Below are 21,184 nucleotides of genomic sequence, written 5' to 3'. Positions count from 1 at the left end.
GGTAGATACCTCTTACCGGACAGCAGAGAGGTCAGGAGGATTCCCAAAGTGGGCACAGAGCAACCTAGCTGGCACACCTGGCCGGGGCTGACTAGGGCCAACGCGGTGAACTTACCAGCAAATCAAGGCGGCACCCACTGCCTGCAAGACCAGCCTCAGGAAGGCGCACGGTTGGAAGACCCAGAAAAACCCTTAACGTGGCACGTAGGCTGCCTCCAGCCCCGCCCGGCCTGGCCTGCTTCCGCAGCCCCATCTCTAGCACACTGGCCTCCTCGGGGTTCCCCGAATCCCTCTGAGACACACCATGCTTTTACTTCGGATTACCTTCACCTCAGATTGGAAGGTGCCCCTTCGTTCTTTGCAAGTATTTGACAAATGCCAGTCCCCTTCCCCGCCCCCCGTCCCCCCCAATTCAACAGGACTTGAGACTTCTCTGCTTGTCATTCTATCCCCACAGAGCCCAGCACACAGTAGGACATAGCAGGGTCTCAACATAATTGGGGGACAAACTCAAAGGAGTCACAGCAACGATGCTGCAATCTGAAAGGTGTGCCGTGGTAATGACCTTGGCTCTGGAAGCTGCGGCCGCACCAGGGCTGAGAGGCTCAGAGGGAACCGCGCAGTGTCACCTTCCAGCCAAGCATCCTACAACCTCTCACCCACACGGAGCCCCCCTTCTGGATGCCTGCGTCTTCTGCGTCACCGAGCAGGTGGCCGGCGCGGAGTGCAACTGGCTGAACCAGGCTTGATTCACCTCCCCGTCGGGCTGGAACCGCTCAGAGTTCACTTTCTTTTTTTTTTTTAAAACCACCAAACTGAACTTCGTTTGCTTTAAAAACAGGCTCTGCACCCCGGCCTCTTTTTTCCCTCGGGACACCCTTCCTGGCCAAGGCTACAGGAAGTATATAGGTGTTGCTGCTTCTGCCCTTTCGTTCTGGGAATTTTTCCCTTCCCCCACCTTTTATTTATTTATTTATTTTTGCTTTCCTAGCTTCTGACATTAGAGGGCTCAGTATCTGTCCATGACCACAGGTTGCAGGAGCCCCAGGTATACCAGTCTGCAGAGGTAGGCCTTGACCCAACCTTAAACCAGAAATGCTGAAGAAAAGCTTGACGCAATGTCAAACTGACGACCAAAACTGAACACTGAGTAGGTCCCAGGGCAGACCGCCTGAAGCACCTGGGACGAGGACAACGGGATGGCCTCGTGCTGCTGCCTTGCGGACCGGCCCTTCCTGCTGTGACTCCTGCCGCATGACACTATCTGGGACTCCACGCAGTCTCCCTCTGGTCTCCTGCGCAGCAGAGAGGGTTAGCTTCTTACCAATAAGCGACATACCACCAGAGGCCATTCCAGAAGAATCACGAAGTGGTAATTATTGGAATGGTTTTATCGTCTACGACTTTTCCTCAAATAGCTTTAGGGGAATAGATGTGGACAGATGAGAAGAAACTGCATCAACCAGCACTGTCCTTACATGTTTAAGAGTCAAATGACAGATTTAAGAATGAGCAGCTCCCCACAGTATTCCACAGAAGAGCCACCTGCTCAGGAAAGAGGAGGCCACTGGGAAATCTTTGTTGCACCAATCAATGTACCCCAAGGCCTGGACACGCACTCACTACCTACGGGGCCTTGGAGGAATCGTTTCATCTCCGAGAGTCTCAGCCATAAAATGCGAATGTGGATAGCTGGGGTCAGCTGCATTACTAAGCTGAGAGGTGGCGGCGGGAGGAGGTATTGGAGGAAGGTGGTTCAGAAGGTACGAAATTCCAGTTAGAAGGGAAATAAGTACCAGGGGTATAATGTACAGCGTGATGACTAGAGCTAACACGGCTCTGTGGCTGGTATATGTGACTGTCATTAAGAGAGTTAATCCCAAAATATTTTTTTCTTTTTCTTTTTAGTGTCTGTATGAGATGATGGATGTTAGCTAAACTTATTGTGGTAATCATTTCACAATATATGTAACTCAAATGGTTATGCCATACATCTTAAACAGTGCTGCCTATTATATCTCAATAAAACTGGGGAAAGAGATTAGAGATAACATGTCAAGGCACCTAGCACAATGTCCAACACACAGCAGGCACTTAATAGATGGTAATAAGAATTACTGTTACCACCACCTGCATCCTCAGCCTCTCAAGGAATGGGCTAATAGAATATGACCCCATCCACACTGCCCACCCCCACTCACACCCCCAGTACCATGGGTACCATAACAATCTCCTTGAGCTCCCTTCCACGAAGACTGGAAGCCCAGCCACCTGTTCACCTAAGGAAGGCCCAGCAGACTGCCCGGGGGAAGTCACCACAGGCCAACCTGGCAGAGCCTATCATAACATGCTATGGAGCTCCCCTCACGGGCCAGGACAAAAGCAGAGCATGTGACACCCCCCTTCCCCGCCAACCAATCCCATAAACCTCTCTCGATCCTTCTCTTTTTTTTTTTTTTTTTTTGGCTGTGCTGCGTGGCATGCAGGATCTTAGTTCCCTGACCAGGGATCGAACCCGTGCCCCCTGCAGTGGAAGTGCAGTGTCCTAACCATTGGACTCCAGGCAAGTCCCTCTCCATCCTTCTTCACAGGGCCTCTTGACAATCCTTTGTTTGGAAGCCCCAAGCACAGAACTCCTTGCCAAAATATATTGCTCCTTATGAAGCACATATCCAGCCGTTATTACACAGCCGCAACTGACTTTTTTCGACAGGGAAAAAAAATGTCAACCCTGAACCATTTGGACTGCAAGCAGCAAGAGGACCCCATTTCTAGGGTCCACACTTGTAAATGCCCAGGATAATACAAAGGGTTGGACAGGCTCCCTTTCTACTTTAATTAAAGTAAATGCCTCTCATCAGAATATCTGTCATTGTATATCGTAGGGTAAACATCCCAGAAATATTGGTTTGACATCCTATCTCAGGTTTTTACCTCTACAAGGAAGTGGGGTGGGGCAGGGAGGAAACTAGCACTTACTGAGCACCTACTATCTGCCAGGAACTACTGTACGGGCTTTACTTGCATTTGATCCTCATGGTCCCCCTTTCAAGATAGATGTTATCAGACCCACTTTTAGATAAAGAAAGAGAGGCTCAGAGAGGTTATCTAACTTATCCAAGGTCACAGCACCAGTAGATAACGGAAAGATTCAAATCTGCTTTGTTTAGCTCCCAAGGCCAAGTTCCTTCTGTGAGTTTCGGTCCCCAGAAAGCACATCACATACCATTTTAAATGATTTTATTCATTTCTACGGAAAAAAAAAAAGTCAGATGCAGAATTTACGATAATAACATAGAGTATTCCTGGTCTTTTAGAGATCTGAGTGATTTTCTGTTTGAACCCTAGGATGTATAGTTAATTGTGCGCCTGCCTGGGTCAGCTAAAAAGGCAACAAGTTTTGGTCAAGATCCAGGAGGCTTAGTGGGATGGGAAGGAGGTGCCTTTTTTTGGGCGGAGGTTAGGGGTGGCCGCCACCTGTGCAGCCAGCTTTCGGGATCTTAGTTCCCCGACCAAGGACTGAACACGGGCCCTCAGCAGTGAAAGCGCAGAGTCCTAACCACTGGACCGCCATGGAATTCCCAAAGGAAGGAGGTGCCTTGAAGGCAGCCACACTCCTTTGGGGCAAACTCACTGTCTACTCACAATCTGAAGTGTAAGGGTTTTCAAAGAGTTTAAACCCTAAACTCACCACTGCAAAGATCTTTCCATACATTTTATAGCACCCCCCCCCACCTCCTACCCCCCCTGCCCCCTGCAACACACAAAGTTGGACTTTTTGATGTCCTGATATTCTTAAAACATTACAGCTGGTTATGTATGGCAAAACTTAACAGTAAACTGGCCTTTAAAAAGAGGTCACACATAGTAACTCAGAAGAAGTTCTAGTGTTAGAAAATAATCATGACAATATATACAGAGTTTACCGTATCAATGTCAGAGCTCAGAACTGGGTTCTTTCTTTCAAGTCAAGTGCTGTATATAAATCATAAAATATATATGTCCCTTGACCTCAATCTGAATCTGTCAGTCTTTTCCTTATAAGCTATTTTTTTGACCTCCCCATAAAACACGTTCACCACGACCCGACATTCTATATATGTGCATTCCATTCAGACACGACTCGGAATTTACCATGCTTTAGTTGGACAGGGGTTAGAGCAAAGAGTAGGCCACACCTTAGCTCCCTGACTCAGTACAGTCAAAAAGAAGTTGAAATTTTTAATATTCACATGAAATGGCAAAAGTCCAGAATGGGACGTAACTACTTATGGGATTCCAAAGTGGAATAAATGACAACAGCTCACACCCAACATCTTAAAACTCCATCATGGTACAAGTTTCCTAAAACCAAAATTACTGAAACTCTAAAGCATGCCTATTCTACTTGATTTGCACTCTTCATGGACAACAGTGGTCTAGCCTAATAATTTAAAATATCCTTTTACATGATTATATAAACGGTAAAAGCTTGAAGTTACACAAACAGAGGCCAGTGAAAGCCTGCAACCACCATCTACCACTGACGTGGCTACCATTTTGGGTTTCCTGTCATGCCCAAAACCGGGGTAGTAACAATCAGAGCACGGGGGAAAAAGAACTTGGGAAAAGTGTGACGTTTGTTAATTTCAAAAGGAGACATCTCCAAGACATGGGGGCCCATCATAGTGAAAAGGCCAGCAGCTTGTTCAACCAGACTTCTTCACAGAACTCGGCCTCAGCTCCCTTCCCCACCTCCTCCCATTCCCTGATCCAGGAAAGCCAGAGCTGAACCTGGCTGGGTCACTCCAGGTCTATCTGGGTAAGCAGGAGGAAGTGGCCAGTTTGTGCAGACTCTCGGGCTGCCAGAAAGCCTTAAGGCTTCCCATGAAGATAAACACTGTCCGCAAAATGGAACACGAGTTGTGCGTAGCTTTAAAAACTCCAGTTCAAGAGCCTCTAAGCCTCTAAGGAGTCAAAGCTGAATTCTTCGGGGTTTGTTCATCTTGGATATAATGATCAGAAACCCACCTCTTTGGCTTAAGGCCAAACGTTCAGCCCTTACATTAGGTTCACGATTCAGCCACATATGGCCTTCAGCACTGTCACCATCAGTTAAAAGAAATTACTGCTAAGATGGTAAGGCAGAGAGAAGGACGTGGGGTGAGGGTGTGGTATCAGGCACTGCAATGCCAGGGAAGCCGGAAAAGCAGAGCCATCTCTAAATCCCACCTGGATGCAGCAAAAGCACAAGAAGGATGTAAAACCTAAAGCTAAAGTCATCCCTCCAGGAAAACCAAATAATAATAAAGACCATGGGCCTTTCTGCACAGCCTCATAAACCCCACTGGATCAGAATCATTTGTGGGACAGCCTGAAAAACTTCCAAACAATCACTTCTGAACTGCTTACCAAGGCAAGCACCCTGCTAAGAGTCAAACCGACACAGCGGAAAGGAGCACACTAGCTGTATTTCCTACCGAGCCTAAGATGCCGGCACCCAAAAATCAATTTCCCACATTTTCCTTTAAAGACTAAGATTAGACAGCATTTTTAATGGAAACGTAAAAGTAAGCCAGACTCTGATGAAAGAGGGGGGCAGCCTTTTAACAATTACCCTGGATAAGTAAATACCCAAACAAGAGACTACAAATGGGACGGCTCCTGGACACATTTTACTGAGAACACAAACATTAAACAAAACTCTTCCTGTTTAAACACGACCCCAGTTATTTCATAACCATGTAATTATTCATTAAGTCTGATATTGGAAACATCTCATATTGGATTGCTCTAGTTATTTGAATTCTCACCCTCAGCTGAGCAACAAGTCTTCAGTTATGGCCTAGCAAGGACTAGTCACCTAGTAGGTACTCAGTGTTTTAACTGGTTAAAATAAAAAGGCAAAATACACACACACACACACACACACGGAATCTGGATGAGAGCGAGCCAGTACAGAAAGTATACAAATACCAATTCTCTGGGCTTGCCAAATTTTTGCTCTAGAAGTAATATTAAACACAGCTCTTTGTCTATGAATTGTGAAATACTTTATATACTAATAAAGAATGTGTACTTCGTTGTGTATTGAACTGCATAAGCCTACGTTTGGTTTAATTTACCAAGAATAAGTCCTTGTTCCTAAGCTATCAAGTTACAGTCAACTCTTAAATATTAACACATACTGAGGAACAAAGATGCAGATAATACAAAACAGAAGATTATTTTAAATCATTCATTCTTGGTATGCGGATATATTCTTTTTTTCTTTTCTTTTAACTTGCAATTAAATGCGTATGGCTGATATCATGGCATTTACAATACTTCTAACAAACGACTTAAACCATACTGGAAAAATCTGAGGTAAGGAGGTCTCCGTGTGGACCCCATGCTCAATCTCTCTGCTACTGAACTTTGGACCAACTCACATCAGTCAGGATCACCTTGCCCAAAAACTGATTAAAAAAAAAAAAAAGGCATACTACTTTCTTCCCAGGTTGTTGCTTTTCAGAATGACACTTTGTGGAGGGTGGAAAAGTAATAAAGGGTTTTGGGTTGGAAAAGCCCTTTTATTTTAGCTCCTACTGGGCTGATGTAAACAAAGATGTGGTTAATGTCAACAATGACTTAATTAACCAGAGTAGGTGACAATGCCAGGAAGAACTTGAAAGTAAGAGTCGCCTCCACCCCAAGGTAATCAAGCTTGACTATACTTTAAATAATTACAATCTTAATCAACAGAGCAGTACTTGGCATTGAGGACTACTGGCCCCTTCGAGTCAACTGAGTTTAAACCCTTCGCAGCTGGTCACCTACAAAAATGAATGACCAGTTGAAAATATTCATTTTTAGTCTGGAATATTAACTAAAATCTTCTAGAGATTATTTTCTTCTTAGGTCAGTTGAGTAGACCCAAACCTACTGCCACCACTTCAGAATGTGTCCAGAGACAAATGATATATGACAGATGATGGGATATATGATATGATGGTACATGGTAGATGAGATGATGTGATACATGATATGATGATGGATGGGATAGGGTGATGATAGATGACATGATACTGTACAAAGCTGGGACAATTGGAAAAGGACCCTCTAGCATTAGGGCTCCTTCCTGGAACTTAGTTACCTTTTTCTCCGCACAAATTTTCCTCTGGTCCAGCCCGATACACATTATCTAAACTGAGCTTCCCAATTAGCAAAACAAAAATAAGATAAGGCCTTGTGCACTAGAAGGTCAAGGTTGAACTTATTTTAACCAAAGCTACAGTTAAACTCACCATGGAGGACAGACGGGGACTGATGGACACACATGGATGGGGGACTCTCTGTCTCTCTCCAATTCGTTGGTACCACAGCCTAAACTGGAGCTGCCCTACTTAGTCTGCTTCCAGTTGCTAAAATCTCCTCTTCCTCATCTACAATTAGATTACCTTCCTAACAACCTCTGACACCAAAGCAAAACTCCGGCATTGGAAGAACTCATCTTAGGGCTCAAATCAGTTGGAAGGGGAAGTACAGACCCTACAGAAAGCAAACAAACATAGCTGCCTGGAAACACGAAGGGCCTCCTCCATTAGAGAGCAACTTTCTACTCAACTGTCTCCAAAAGCCTAGATGTTTCCTGACACTGTGGCAACTGACCCAGCCAGCCCACGGGACCAGGAAGATGCATGTGCCCAGCTCACTGGGAACAATGATGACAACACATCCCAGGTGCTCATTAGACGCCAGGCCCTGTGCTAACCGCACTTCACGTCCAGGCCCACCTAAATCTCCCAGCAAGCTTTTGAGGCAGGTCATCAGAAGGCTTCTGAGGATATAAATATTCATTTAGCACGAATGAAGAGACCCTGAAGACTGTCTTAGCCAACCCTCAGACGACAGAAAGGGAAGGAAACTGAGGTCCAGGGGTTTGTGAGCTTTTCCCAAGTCACCTCTTTGCAGGCTTTTGCGGGGTCCACTAAATCTTTTTTTTTTTTTTAACCTCTCACAACTCTGGACACAAACCTCATAGAAGCTATGAACCCCGAAATATGCACAGAAGGACATCTGCAAAATATGACCTACCATTTCAGGGAATTCAGGCACCTCCCCTCAACCTGCAAGCGCACAGATGCCAAGTTGGGAAGACTTGCTTCCAACAATACTCACATTGTTGGATGCACACTTTTAACCAAGAACCACCGTGCGGACTCCATCCCTGTCCACTGCTTTTCCCCCTCTCTGCCTCACCTCTTTCTTCCAGTATGTGCACACATATTTTAAACTCTCTTCAATAATTAAATATGATAAAAAGAAGTCCTCCAGGACCATTTTACACTTTATGTTGAAATAAACTCCCAATAATGCTGCCCTGGAAGTCTAAATGAAAAATGACATTTTCCTCCTAACCTGGGCCATTCCTGGGAAATCCCAGCTCAGCTGCCTCCGTGTGGGCTGAGCCACGCACTCGGCGGAAAACTGGCAATTAGAGAAACATCCATTTTAATTATTAGCAAAATTAAAGAAGTACAGGCATGACTTTCAGAAACCAGGACCCTTTTCCCTCAAGTTAAACCCTTTAAAAATGCATCACCTGGGCTTCCCTGGTGGCGCCGTGGTTGAGAGTCCGCCTGCCGATGCAGGGGACGCAGGTTCGTGCCCCGGTCCGGGAGGATCCCACATGCCGTGGAGCGGCTGGGCCCGTGAGCCATGGCCGCTGAGCCTGCGCGTCCGGAGCCTGTGCTCCGCAACGGGAGAGGCCACAGCAGTGAGAGGCCCGCGTACCGCAAAAAAAAAAAAATCATCACCACTGCACATTACAGCCATGCTTATGTCACAAGGAGGTAGTCACAGACACAAGCTCCTACAAGATTTCCTTCCCGGAGATCTGGAAACCTCGGCGATGTCACCGCACCTGTTCATTATAAAGCCTCCGTACCTCTGTGTAAGAAAAAGCGCATGAGCCTCATCTCACGACTGCTGGACTGCTTCCGGTAAGAAGTCCCTCCGTCTTAGAAAAAGATATGCCTTTATGCTTCCTGACTCGGGGTCTCAGCGGGAGCCCCCCTCGGATGGGGACACAGCCCTCCCTCCCGCGTGGTCCTAGACGGGCTTGCGGTCCTCTTCTGTGCTGGGTGCCTTTCCAGAACAGCTGAGCTGACCCCAGCCCACTCAGGCCCCCGAGCTCAGCAGGCACCAGGTGGGCTCTCAGCAAACAGGTTCATTAAGTGGTGATGAGTGCTAGGATCTGCCGTTTTATTCTCAGATTACCACTTGAAAAATAGCTCAGCTACCGATATTCCCTCCTGATGACAGATTTCAGTGCTGCACCGAGTCAGGGCTTGGCTACCGACATCTCTGGAAGGACCTGGGAAGAGTTTCCAAATCTGCCCGGCGGGATAATTCAGCCCTGTTCGGTGCTCACAACTGGCCTCACGCCTTTCTGTACCTTCCAAAATGCATAATGTGTTGCCTTCATGCAATTTCCAAAGCTGAAACACCAACGCACGCCCTGTTAGATCTGGAAGTTCTCAGAAATTCAGGAAAGGCCCAGGTACACTTCAAATTGACTTAAAATAGAATCTACCGCTTTGTGACGTACTGCTTAAGTATTATGAATTACAATGGCTCAAAAGAATGTAATGTGTCAAGCATCTCCGTGCTGAACTTCAGAGGCTGCTTTTTCTCCTTAGACAATGAAAATAAAATGTAAGCATTTCAGATGTCGGCAATCTCCCTTAGTGACTCCTTTTGTCAGAAAACAGCAGTTCTTTACACTGTGAGCAAAACTTTCTCCGGTAAGCATGCTCCTGCAGAAAGCCCTAGATCGCATTCAGCTACAAGCTCCCCTTCCACGGCTCTCCTGGGCACTGGACAAACTGCCCGCTGTCTCCCTCAGCCAGGTCAGAGAAACGCACATGCCAAAAAACCACCAAACTACACCACTCTGCCTGCAGTGTCCCAGCTGGGAACCTGCTCTCGTAATCTCTGGCGTGCGGGGAGCAGACAGCCCACTCTCCCTTGCTCTTGGAAGACTCATTTACAACGTAAGGGGCAGCTGATTCTCAGACAGGCCTCGACCTAAGTGCCACTTCCCCGGACAGATCCCAAAACAAACTTGGTACCCTGAAAGTGAAATTAAACAACTTACCTTCCGGCTCCACCGTGGTATCCTCAACTAAATTGAAGGAGGGCCGGGCCAGGGACAAGGTTGCCATGGTGACCACAACCAGGCCGACGAGGCGCCCCCAGCTGACCATGGTTACAGTGCCGATCCCCCGTCCTCTTCCATATCTCCATGTGGACGTTAATCCCATCTGCACACTTCCTCTATGAGCATGGACTGCCTGCAGCAACGCCTTCAGCCGGCGGTGGGCTCGGGAACCGAGGTGCTGTGACAGCCTCTGCTGGCCCTGCAGCCACTTCTGCTGCTGCTGTAGCTTCTAGAGGAGAGAGTCGGCAAGTCAGTGAAATCCTCCCCAACTCCAATTCATTTCAACCCAGTTCTTTTTCATTATCTGCAAATGCCTTCCATCCGCACGTGAGTCCCAGGGGTTTCCACCAGACCCGTCCACAAAAGGTGTTAGGCTGATCGTTTAGAAAGCCTACTTTTAAGAAACAGAGATAAAAAAAAGAGGAGCTACAGGACACAGATACGTGCGGCCACTTCAGTTAGGCAAAGTGTACTCTCTTCTCCTACCCACTGTCACCTCTACCGCCCTCAAGAAGCAGAAGCAGCGTGACCTTAGCTTCAAGGGCAACTACAAAAGCAAGTTAATGATGCTTGGGCTGGCATATCCAGCCTCTCGTTAACTTCTCTCAGGCCAACTGCGCTTCAGAGGCATCTGCTTCTGGGGGCTGGAGCCCTCAGGAAGAAGGGAGACAAGCAAAGTAAAAAGAACCCCAGGAAGGCGACCAAAAATTCCCACCAGTTTACACTTGTCGAGATTCATTTTCAAATGCAGAAATGTATTTCAATCTTTCGCCAAGCAGCCACTTACAAAGAATGAACGGAACTGCAATACATTCAAAGCAGCTGATCCAAAAAGAGATTCGAAGGCTGAATCCCGTTCCACTATGACTAATGGCAACCCAGGCCTAGTGAATGTCTTCAGACAGAGTGGGTTAAGAAGTGGAGCAAATGCAAATTCTGATGAATATCACAGGCATTTATTAATGATGCTGCTTCTGCTGATATGTAAATTATTATCAAGGTATGTGATTGGGCCAATAACTTTCAGTATGCTAACCTACTGGCTAAAATTTCAGAGCAGAAATTACAAGGGGGTGCCCAACCTGCTATTCTGTTCACTCATTTGATCCAAAGGCAAAGAAAATTTTCCGCACTTAAGATATTCCAAATAACTTTAAATTTGTTCGGTATCAATTATTAAGTATAGAACCGAAATGCACAAACTTTAGAGAATTTAATCGACACAGTCAGATTCTGTGAACTATACATGCATGAACCACATTTTATAGGATTGAGGGTAGGGGTGAGAACTTTCTAAACCCCACGCTCTCTGCATGACTTGATATTTCGAATTATGACTACGATTTCAATACTGCTGGAGCCTCCCCAAAGCTACATCAGAAAAAACTTTTAGCTTTAACTAAGGATTAAAGTGGGTAAGGGAAAAGAGGATGCTGCACCACTTCCAGAGGAGGAATAAAGAAAATCTCTGCTTCAAAGAAAGCACACGTGAAGTGGTGTGATTCACGGCACAAGCAAGAAAAGCATGTGTGCCCACCCTGTTTTCAGTCTGCTTGAAGGATTTTTTGGCCAACTTTTCTTTCCTCTTCAAGTTAAGAGCCTCAAAAGATAATTCCATATCTATTTCTACATACACGTGGGAGGGAAACACACAAACATTCTCATTGACTTACTAAGCATTTCCAGAATGCATGGGAATTTTCTGCCTCACAGGAACAATCTTAAATCCTAGCAGGAGAGTGGGCCCCAGGCTGCTTCCCCAGCCGCCTCGCCCACCTGTCCCAGCCTAGAGGAGCTTCCTTTGCTCTAGGCAGGGAAAGGTGGACAGTAAGTGACCTCAGCTAAATCCCAAACCATTCATTCATCCCAACAGCTTGCATCAGAAACTGACTTTTAGCCATTTCCAGGTCCAGGTCCCGCGGCCACCCCCTTCCCAAATCTCTGGAAGGTGGAGGCCTAGGGCGGCAGGTCTGCACAACTCCTCACCGGACTGGACAAAAGTATGGAGGGACCTCCTAGGCAGGATAATGAGGTCCCCAGGCTCGGTGTTGGGAACACAGGCCCAGCATGCCACTGGCGGCCACAATCCCAGCTTCCTGCCTTCAATACCATAATCCCTCCTGGAGTCTGAGCCTCAGTGAAAGCCCCAGCGTGTTTATTTTTCCCCTTGAAAGGGAACTCTCTTCTCCGCCTGGGCGCGGGAGAAGTTGTCACCCTCCCAGTGATGGATGGCTCTTCACGGCCACCCGTCCCCCTGGTCCATTTTCACCTCGGCACAAGCCCGCCCCCAAAGACAGGCAAAGTGACAAGCGAGTGGGCTTGGCTGGGGAGTGGTCCCTATGCAGGTCGATGCTGGGCTCCTCGGTTTACCAGAACATTCCCAACCCCACCACCACCACGCTCCAAGAAGACAGCCCATGCAGCGCCCGCCTTACCTGAGTTTCTACCCCTAAGAGGTTGTCTGCCTGCCTGCCCGCCCATGACGAGCACTTGGGTGTTTTGTTCCCAGTATATTTCACATCAGTCAAGAGAGCCAGGCAAGGTGCGGGGGCGCCCAGGTCCCCCGGGGGCAGACCCACCTCCTGGCTCAGAGCCTCCCTAGCTCCCCTTCTCCCCACAGCTAACAGGGCAGGGGCCTCTCAAGGGGTCAAATGCGGTGGGTGTGGGGATTACTCAACATACTGAAATTCTCAAAAAATGCAAAATACAGGCTGACCTGGGACCACCTTCTCTTCCCTGTTAACGCTGGCAAGCCAATGAGGACTTGCCGCCGCTTCGGGAGAACTGAACACCACCAACCCGGCTTCATTGTAGCACTTCTTTCATTTGTTTGCTTGGAATATCTGATTTTCTCCCCCTTCTCTGGGCGCTAAAGAGCTCAGAGAAATCTGCATTTTAATTGACATTCCAAGGGGAGAGAGAGAGAGAGAGAGAGAGAGAGAGAGAGAGAGAGGGAGGGAGAGAGAGAGAGACTCCCGATTTCTTTTCTATTCAAACTAAACAGTCTTTTCAGATGAAAATGAGTCGAGGCCAGTGGAAGATTTACAGGGATTTGGGACCACGGGGACAATGGGGTTTTAAATGTTGATAGCGTTTCACACCAAACACATAATGGGTGAAAGCAGGTTTGCCTTTAAGGGTAGGTTTTATTGAATTGGGCGAGAGGAAGGAAGGTCGCGAGAAGAGTCTGCAAGGGAGCGGACGGCGAGGGGAGCGGCGGAGACTCATCGCCCCCGGGCCGGACCTCTGCGCCTGGCCCTCTGGCCGCGAGGGTCGGAGCCAGCTCCTGGCCCGGCCCCCAGCTGATTCCCCGGCGCGGTCCGGCAGCCGAAAGAATGAGCGCGCAAGTTAGAACTCGCCTGCGCTTTCGACATCTCCGAGCTGCTGCCGGCGGAGCAGGCAGCGAACTAGAAAAAGTCGGTCCAGTTCGCCCCCTAGCCCCAGGCGCGCCGGGCTCCCTCCAGCGCCGACGGCGGCTGCGGGCCAGGGGCGCCCGGCACTACAATCGGGGAACCGGAGCAGCCCCCTCCCCAAATGTGCCACCCCCGAGCACCTCCTACCCTACGGAGGTGTCGCCGGCCCCACCCCAGCGGCTCCCTCCCGGGGAAGGGCACCCCCGTCGGGGCCTGGATGGAACGGGACGGGTGCTCCCCGGGCCCCGGAACGAGGCACCCCGAAGATGCCCCTCCGAGCTCCGGACCTGCGCGGCTGTGCCACCAGCGAGGCAGCCCCGCCGCTCGCCCGCCAGCTCTGGGGTCGGAGGATCTCGCCGGCCGGAGTTTGACAGGGGGGCGGGTGTGAGCGCCAGAGGCAGATGTCAGCATCTGGATGGGGGTGGTTGAGGCAGAACTTCCCTAACGCCAGCCGTCAGCATGCACCCAGCTCCCCCATCACCTATGCAGCCAAAGAGGGAGAACAAGGAGCAGCCTCCACAGTGCCAGCCCTCCGCTCGGGGGACCGTGCACCCGGCGTCCCGGGCTTTCACGGCGCCCACTCTCCCGTGGGCCCACTCTCCAGTCCCGCGAGGCTCCCCGAGGGGCCCACCACGGAGGTTACCTTGAATGGCAACGATCCCCGGCGACCGGCTCTGTCCCCGCGCCCGGCGTGGGTCGGGACGGAGCAAACGACGAGCTCCCCCCAAAAAGTGGTCCTTGGGTCCTCGCCGGCGCCAAGGCTTCAAGCGCACCCCAGGTTGCGGAGGCGCGCGGGCATGACGCCCGCAGGCTGCGCTTGGATTTGGGGAGCGAGAGGAAGAAAGGACTCAGGCTTGGCGTTTCCTCCAGCAAACTTTGCTCGCAACTTGCGAACGCTCGGAGCGCGCAGGAAAGCCGCGGCCTCGGGGCGCCCGGGGCTCGCGGCCGGGCCCAGCCAGCATGGAAAGGAGTCGCCGCGCGGGGCCAGCTACGCCGCGCGCAGACCCCGCGGCGCCCGAGCTTTGTGGCGGCCGCGCTCGCTCGCTCGCTCGCCCGCCCGCTCCTCACCCGCCGCCCGCCCGCTCAGCTCTCCGCGGCGCTCTCCACTGCCGCCGCCGCCGCCCGCGCCGCCGCCGCCGCCGCCGCCCCCTCCCGGCGGGTCACGCCCCCGCTGAAACCCGAGCCGTTTCCTGGACGGCGGCGCCCGCTCTGCCAATCAGCGCCGCGCGCCCCGACCGCCCCTGCTCCGCGCGGCTCCCGACGCCTGCGAGCGGCCCGAAGACCCCGGCCGGGAAGGCGAGGGGCCCGGCCAGCGCCGGGACGGAGAGGGGTATCAGCATCCTCGGTGAATCAGGCCGGGTCCCGCGCCCCCGCCCCCGCCCCCTTTCTTCGGGAGTTGGCCTGACCGACGGTTTGCCGGGCGGTTGCGTTACGTTGTCTTATTTCAAGTCAAAACAAATGACAGAATGCCTGCTCTACCCCCGAAAGAGACTTTAATATGCGTCTGCGTGGTATTGGGGGGAGAAACGTAATGCAACTGAAACTTTGAGAGGAGAAGAAGCAACTTGGGAATGGTTGCTGGACGCTACACTGCTCTGTCCTTCAAAACGAGAGCAATGAGAAAAGAAACGAATATTTATGGAGGCCCTGCTATGCGTGGGACACACGGAATAGTCTTCTTTTTAATTGACACAGCCACCCTGCAGAGTAATAGTCCCAGTTCCTGGTAAGGAAACTGAGGATGAGAGAGGTTATTTGTCCAGGGTTAAACAACTGGTTACTGAGTAGGCAGCAGCTGAGCCTGGCTCTGAATCTGGATCTCTTAGAAAAAGTTCAAAACTGGAGGAAAAAAAGTGTTGTTTGGTAATATATATTTGGATCAATAAATTCGGAAGATTCTAAAGACTCAACTCCACTGTAAATAGCTGTACGACCTTGAGCAAATCAATTCCTCTCTCTCAATCTTAAGATTCTTCAACCAAATGCCAAGCTGTAACTGGTTAAAGTTCATATTTTCCATTTACCTTTTCCACTAGGCTGTATCTACCGGATAATTTATTCTTTAATATACTTTCTCTTCTTCACTCATCCAGCTCTAAGCAGTGGTGCCTTAAGTCCAAGACAATATAGATAAAAACCTTAATTATTTTTCCTTAGAAAAAGGTCATTAAACCCAGAAGTGCTTTTGAGTCCTGAAGATGGATGAAGCAGCAGTACCAAAGTGACCTGGGAAATCGACTTTTCCTGAATTTAGAAATGCAGTTGCTCATGGGTCATTGACACTGCACACTTCATAACATTTACGGAAATATTTTTTCAAGGTGCCACATCATTAGAAAATCATTTTTCTTCACAATACATCTCAGAGAACTTTTATGTAAAATTCCCTAGAAGCCAGGAGTAACAGATCCATTGAAATGCTTCAGGCAAATGGCTATGAAATTCTATTTTGGAAACGTGACAGCAAAAGTAATAGTCTGACTCTCAAGTAAAACAATTAGTTCATGTATATGATTGGGGGAGGGCTATGTGTTTTGGTCAAGTCTTCAAACCTGGATCAGTCCCAGAACCTTTTAATTCATGGACACCTCAGCCAGGTGACCCTCAGCCATCCACCACACCTGAGTTGTTATGACCACATCAGTACCTTTTCAGCATCTCAGATCAGGGGTCACGGAAAGAGACGTGGCTGAGCGTCTGCCTGCTCAGAGACTGGCACTTACATCTTTATATTCCCTGCCAATGGGGAACTCAAGCGTCTCAGTACAGATTCCTTTCCCATCCTGCAAGGAATCCATCAGCCATTGAAAATGCTGTTAACACATTCTCACATAAATTAGTGGTGCAGGAAGCTGCCGTCCCTATCCCCCATTCATCAATGGTTCTATGTACGTCAAATAAAAAGGAAGCCTTCCGCTGAAAATGACAGATAAGAACACCTACTTCAACGTCCAGATGCAGTTTGCAGAATTTATTCTTTAAAGGGATGAAAAGACACCCATCCATCAAAAGCCCCTTATTCCCTTAAGAGTGTCCGTTTTTAAGTGAGTGAAGCCCGCAAGCCCACAACAGCAAACTGGTTTTTTGAAAAGCAAAAGCATGTTTGGAATTTAAAAAAAAAAAAAACCAATCCTGTCATCATATTTAGGCTTCGAGTGACCTCAGAGGGTCTAGGAAAGCTTTCACACCAGCGAGGCTTCTGAATGAGAAAATAATCTCTTTACAGTTTTTTTCTCTTCCCTCTTCAAGTGGCTGGAACCCCTTTTGTCAATGGCCTCCCGTGAATGGTGTAGCTAATAAGCCTATTAATGAGCTTCCACAGCCGAGTGTGAATAGGTAAATAAGCCCCAATCTGTTGAGGTTCAGGGCCGAGGGCAGAGAAGCCAGAAAGAACTAAAGGTGACAGTTTGAACTGAACCACGAACGCCAGCACCAGGTTTCAGCTGGAAGAACCGCCAGACAAGGCCCCATTCACAGCCCCTCCGCCCCCCACTGAGGCCCCTTTTCCTCACAATTTCCCCCCCCTTTACAAAATGTCTTGAGTAGTCACCCATTTTTTTTCAAAAGCCCTCGAGACGCCCTTCTTTTTTTCACTCCAGTAATGATACATCAATGGAAGGAAGGAAAATGAGGACACCAGAACTCCAATGCCCCATAAGCTTCAAGGGACAAACTGCTGCTCGCCCATTGGTTCTGCGAAGAGAAAAGGGGAGGGGGTGGGAACCCTAGCTGCCATGGGCCTCTCTCCTTTAAAGATTTAGAATTTCTCTTTTAATAATTTGTTTTTTAATGGGTGGCTGTTCACCCGATAGAAAAGTTAGAGGAATAAAAAGGCTACTGACATTTAAGTGCTAATGAGCCATTTTAACGTGGTTCTGAGCGCCCTGCAAAACTATGAATTTTATTCTTTAAGCTACATCTCAAGAATGTCTGTAGCATAAAAGAAGCTTTCGAAAGGAGAAATCTACAATAGTCCAAGGACTATGGTGACAGTCCTTAATCCTAGGATGGGCTAGTGGAGGCAGGGGGTCGGAGAGCTTGGACCCATCTTCGGGGAGCTTATGACATTTTAGCTGAAGCAACATCATGAATCCCAGCACTGATCATCACCAATGATTCTACACTTAGAACAGGGCCTGAATCTCTGAGCCAAGACTTCCCTGGAGAAAAACTTAAGTTATCTGAGTCTTCCATGTTCTCAGCTATAAAATTAGGAAAACAATGGTACCTATCTTGTAGTACAGTAAGTCCCCTACATCCGAACCTTCAAGTTGCAAAGTTTCGACGATGCAAACGTCTTATGAACCTATTACAGCACAGTGCTATATAGCTGATTGTGTTAGTTGGGTACCTAGGCTAACTTTGTTGGACTTACGAACAAATAGGGCTTAACGAACGCACTCTCGGAATGGAACTCGTTCGTATGTAGGGGGTTTGCTGTAATTTAATACAGTCACTCAAAGAATTAAATGAATTAAGGTGTGACAAGCATTTAGACCTTTTTATCCAGATACCCCATGGTTCTAGAGCAACTCTTGGGCACATGGGAAATGCAATGTGTTTGCTATGATTATTATTAGCTGTTAGTATTTTTCCCACCTCCTGGGACTACTGGAAAAATTAAAGCGAGTCTGGAGCCAACACTGCTGGATTCCCCAATCCTCCTCTGCCCCAGCTGAAAGGCCTGGAGGTGCCTACCCAAGACCCCCCTAAGATGAAATGGCTGGAAGGCAGCCAAGTCATACAAATGGCCATCCAACTGGAAAGCATTACAACGCTCATTGGTACCCACTGCCCAGAAGCAGTCCCAGGGAATGGCAAGGAAGATAGAGGGGGTGGTGCTGGGCAGAAGACACTTTTAACACCAGTGAACAGCTTAAGAAAGAGCTTCTTTGAAAACGTGAGGAGCATCTGAATAAAAATTGCCACTCTGCCCTGCTCTGATGGTTTGCTAGATTTCCAAATGGCTTGAATGACATTGGTAGGTCTTCCTAGGGAGACTGGGCCCAAGGTGAGGAAGTGTGTATTAAACCATCCTGTTGACTCCCGAATTTTACAGGGGAGGAAATCAGGGTGCAGAAAGGGGAAGTGACGGGCTCTAGGCCACCACGCTGGCTGATGGCAGGGAAACCCAGAAATCTGTTCTCCCAGTCAGGCTGGGATTCTTTTCAGTGGCCACGACAGCAAGTCAGCCACTTTCATCTGTTTACGCCAGGCGATTCCGCTCAGTATAGAACTGAGATATTTTGAGTAGAATTCACTGCCTCCCAAAATGTTAATATTTCCAGAGAAATTACCCACTCCCCATGGGTCCAGCCCATTTCTCCTTCTTCAAGTGTTCCAAGAAGAATCTGTGTAAGGGTTATCGTTGCTGTTATGTTATGTTTCAAAGAACCTTCAAGTTCAGGTGCATGAGATCGTCTGACATCTCTTTTGCACACTTAAAATTTCATTAGCTGAATTTGCACAGTCTTCAAAACGGGAAGAATTAAAGGCCAACATTTTTGGTTCGTAAAATGATTCTTATCAGTGATATTATAAAAACAAATGGAAATGGAAGATTCTGAAGAATCGCTGAGGCTTGCGTTTGAAAAACGAAGGCTTACAAATCCACCCCACATTTGCTATTTGCATCTGGGTAACTGGGTCTGTTACTCAAAATGCAATTGAGGGGCAATTCAGGAACCTTGACTGTGTTCTGGTTCAAGAAAAGCAAAAATCGCTGTAAAAGATAGTGGGAGAGGGCATAACTGGGGAAATTTTACTCTGGTCTCAACACTGTCCCCTAGTGTCACCCCCATAAGCTGCAAGTTCCTCCCTGGCGTCTGCCAGTCTGAACACGTGAAGGAAATTTGATTGATCGATTCAACGGTTGGCCAAACCAGCCAGATGTGATATCTATGAAGCCCAAAGTCACAGGGCACTTGACAGGCAACCTTGTGCAGCAGAAACAGCACGAGGCCAGGGCACCCAAGACCTGGGTTTTCATCCCAACGTTGTCAGGGACTAACAGCAAAGTCATTGAATGTGCCCGCCCCACCACCCTTGGCATCACCCACTTTTGCATAATTGAGGTCTCCCCCTTCTAGCTGCAAAGACAAATTTGTCTATGATCTCCAGCCCCTCCCAGCTCAGAGCATTCCTTGCCTCTAGAGAAACAGAGAGGTTGTCATTTACCCATCACTGAAGAGCGAACTGGTTACAGGAAGTCAACGTCCACTTTAAAGTATTTTGAAACCATAGTCCAGGAACCCTGCTGTTGACCCCTGTCTGCTAGTAACGGTATCTGCCGGAAAAGTCCTCTAATCCCCGGCCCATTGCTGCTTAAGAGCAATTTACGGCATGTCATTGCTTGGCTGCAAGACTCGTGCTCTCCTTCCACTCCCACCCCGCCCTCAACCACCACCTCTACCACAACGCCTCCAAGCGGACTGGAGAGAAAACATGCAGGTGGTTTTAGCTGGTGCAGGACAAATTAGAACGAGATCAACCATGGTGTCCTATTGCCACCTTCTGCCCCCTCCCATCCGCGCCCACTGTCGCTGCTTGGAGCTGTGCTGTCCAATACGGCAGCCACCAGCCAATGTGATTAAGTTAACTTAATTAAAATTAAATAAGACTTCAAGTTCAGGTCTTTGTTAACACTAAGCCCATTTCAAGTACTCGAAAGCCACATGTGGCTAGGGCCACCACATTGGACAGTGAAGATGTTAGAGGAAATTGTCATCATGGCAGAATGCTGTATCAGATGGACTTCCCTGGAGAGGCTCCCTGCCTTCCAAGAGGACCTCCTTAGCCAGGGGAGTCCCCAGGACCTGCTCCTGACTTTCTCCCCCCAACTCCCACTCGCTCTCCATCGTCTTGTGCTACCAGCAGGGTTTATTTTTATTTATTTATAATTTCTATTTATTTTATTTTTGGCTGCATCAGGTCTTAGTTGCAGGAAGTGGGATCTTTCATTGTGGCGCACGGGCTTCTCTCTAGTTGTGGTGGCGGGCTCAGTAGTTGCCGCGCGTGGGCTTAGTTGCCCCACGGCATGTGGGATCTTAGTTCCCGGACCAGGAATCGAACCCGCGTCCCCTGCACTGGAAGGTGGATTCTTAACCAGTGGACCACCAGGGAAGTCCCTACCAGCAGGGTTTAGGGATAGGAATTCTACCCTTCGGAATGGGAAGAGTGCCAGAGAGACCCGGGATACTCTTTGATGGACAAATACAATATTACCGTTGGCTGAATAAAAGTGATGAGGTGCCTGTAGCATCACCTTCTGATTCCAGGGCCGTGAATCAGAGGGAGAAAGGCCGGCTGAACCAAAATGGCAATGCCCTGGGAGAAAGCCCGGCCGAATTTGACCTTGGACAACAATTTGGGGATAAAAGGGTTAATTGGGGACCACTAGATCATAACATGCATAAAAAGCCCAGCCTGCCTCTCCCATCTCGCGGTCCAGGGCCTGGCACACTGCCTGGCTGGTTGTGGGCAGTTCATGCGCTGCCTTTGTGCCTACGGGCCCTCAGCAGGTACTTGGTGATTGATGGTGACTGAACTTAGCCTCTTTGGGGGCTTCCTAATTAAGGCGTCTGGGAAC

General features: G+C 48.7%; 1 protein-coding gene across 14 annotated transcripts in view; it reads right to left on the bottom strand.

Moving 5' to 3' along the window:
* FGFR2 (fibroblast growth factor receptor 2) overlaps positions 1-14,674 on the bottom strand; it is a 103,902-nt gene extending 89,228 nt beyond the window's left edge. For all 14 annotated transcript variants that reach the window (XM_067709203.1, XM_067709205.1, XM_067709204.1 and 11 more), the window contains exons 1-2: positions 14,240-14,674; positions 10,121-10,412 (exon numbers count right to left, since the gene is read on the bottom strand). In XM_067709203.1, coding sequence (XP_067565304.1) covers positions 10,121-10,286 — 166 coding nt within the window. In that variant the 5' untranslated portion in view covers positions 10,287-10,412; positions 14,240-14,674. The remainder of the gene's footprint in view (positions 1-10,120; positions 10,413-14,239) is intronic.
* Between the last annotated feature and the right edge of the window lie 6,510 nt (positions 14,675-21,184).

This window comes from Pseudorca crassidens, chromosome 16 (assembly GCF_039906515.1).
Source record: "Pseudorca crassidens isolate mPseCra1 chromosome 16, mPseCra1.hap1, whole genome shotgun sequence".
NCBI lineage: Eukaryota > Metazoa > Chordata > Mammalia > Artiodactyla > Delphinidae > Pseudorca > Pseudorca crassidens.
Note: the sequence above shows the minus strand (reverse complement) of the source record. Positions and strands in the feature narration are given on the sequence as shown.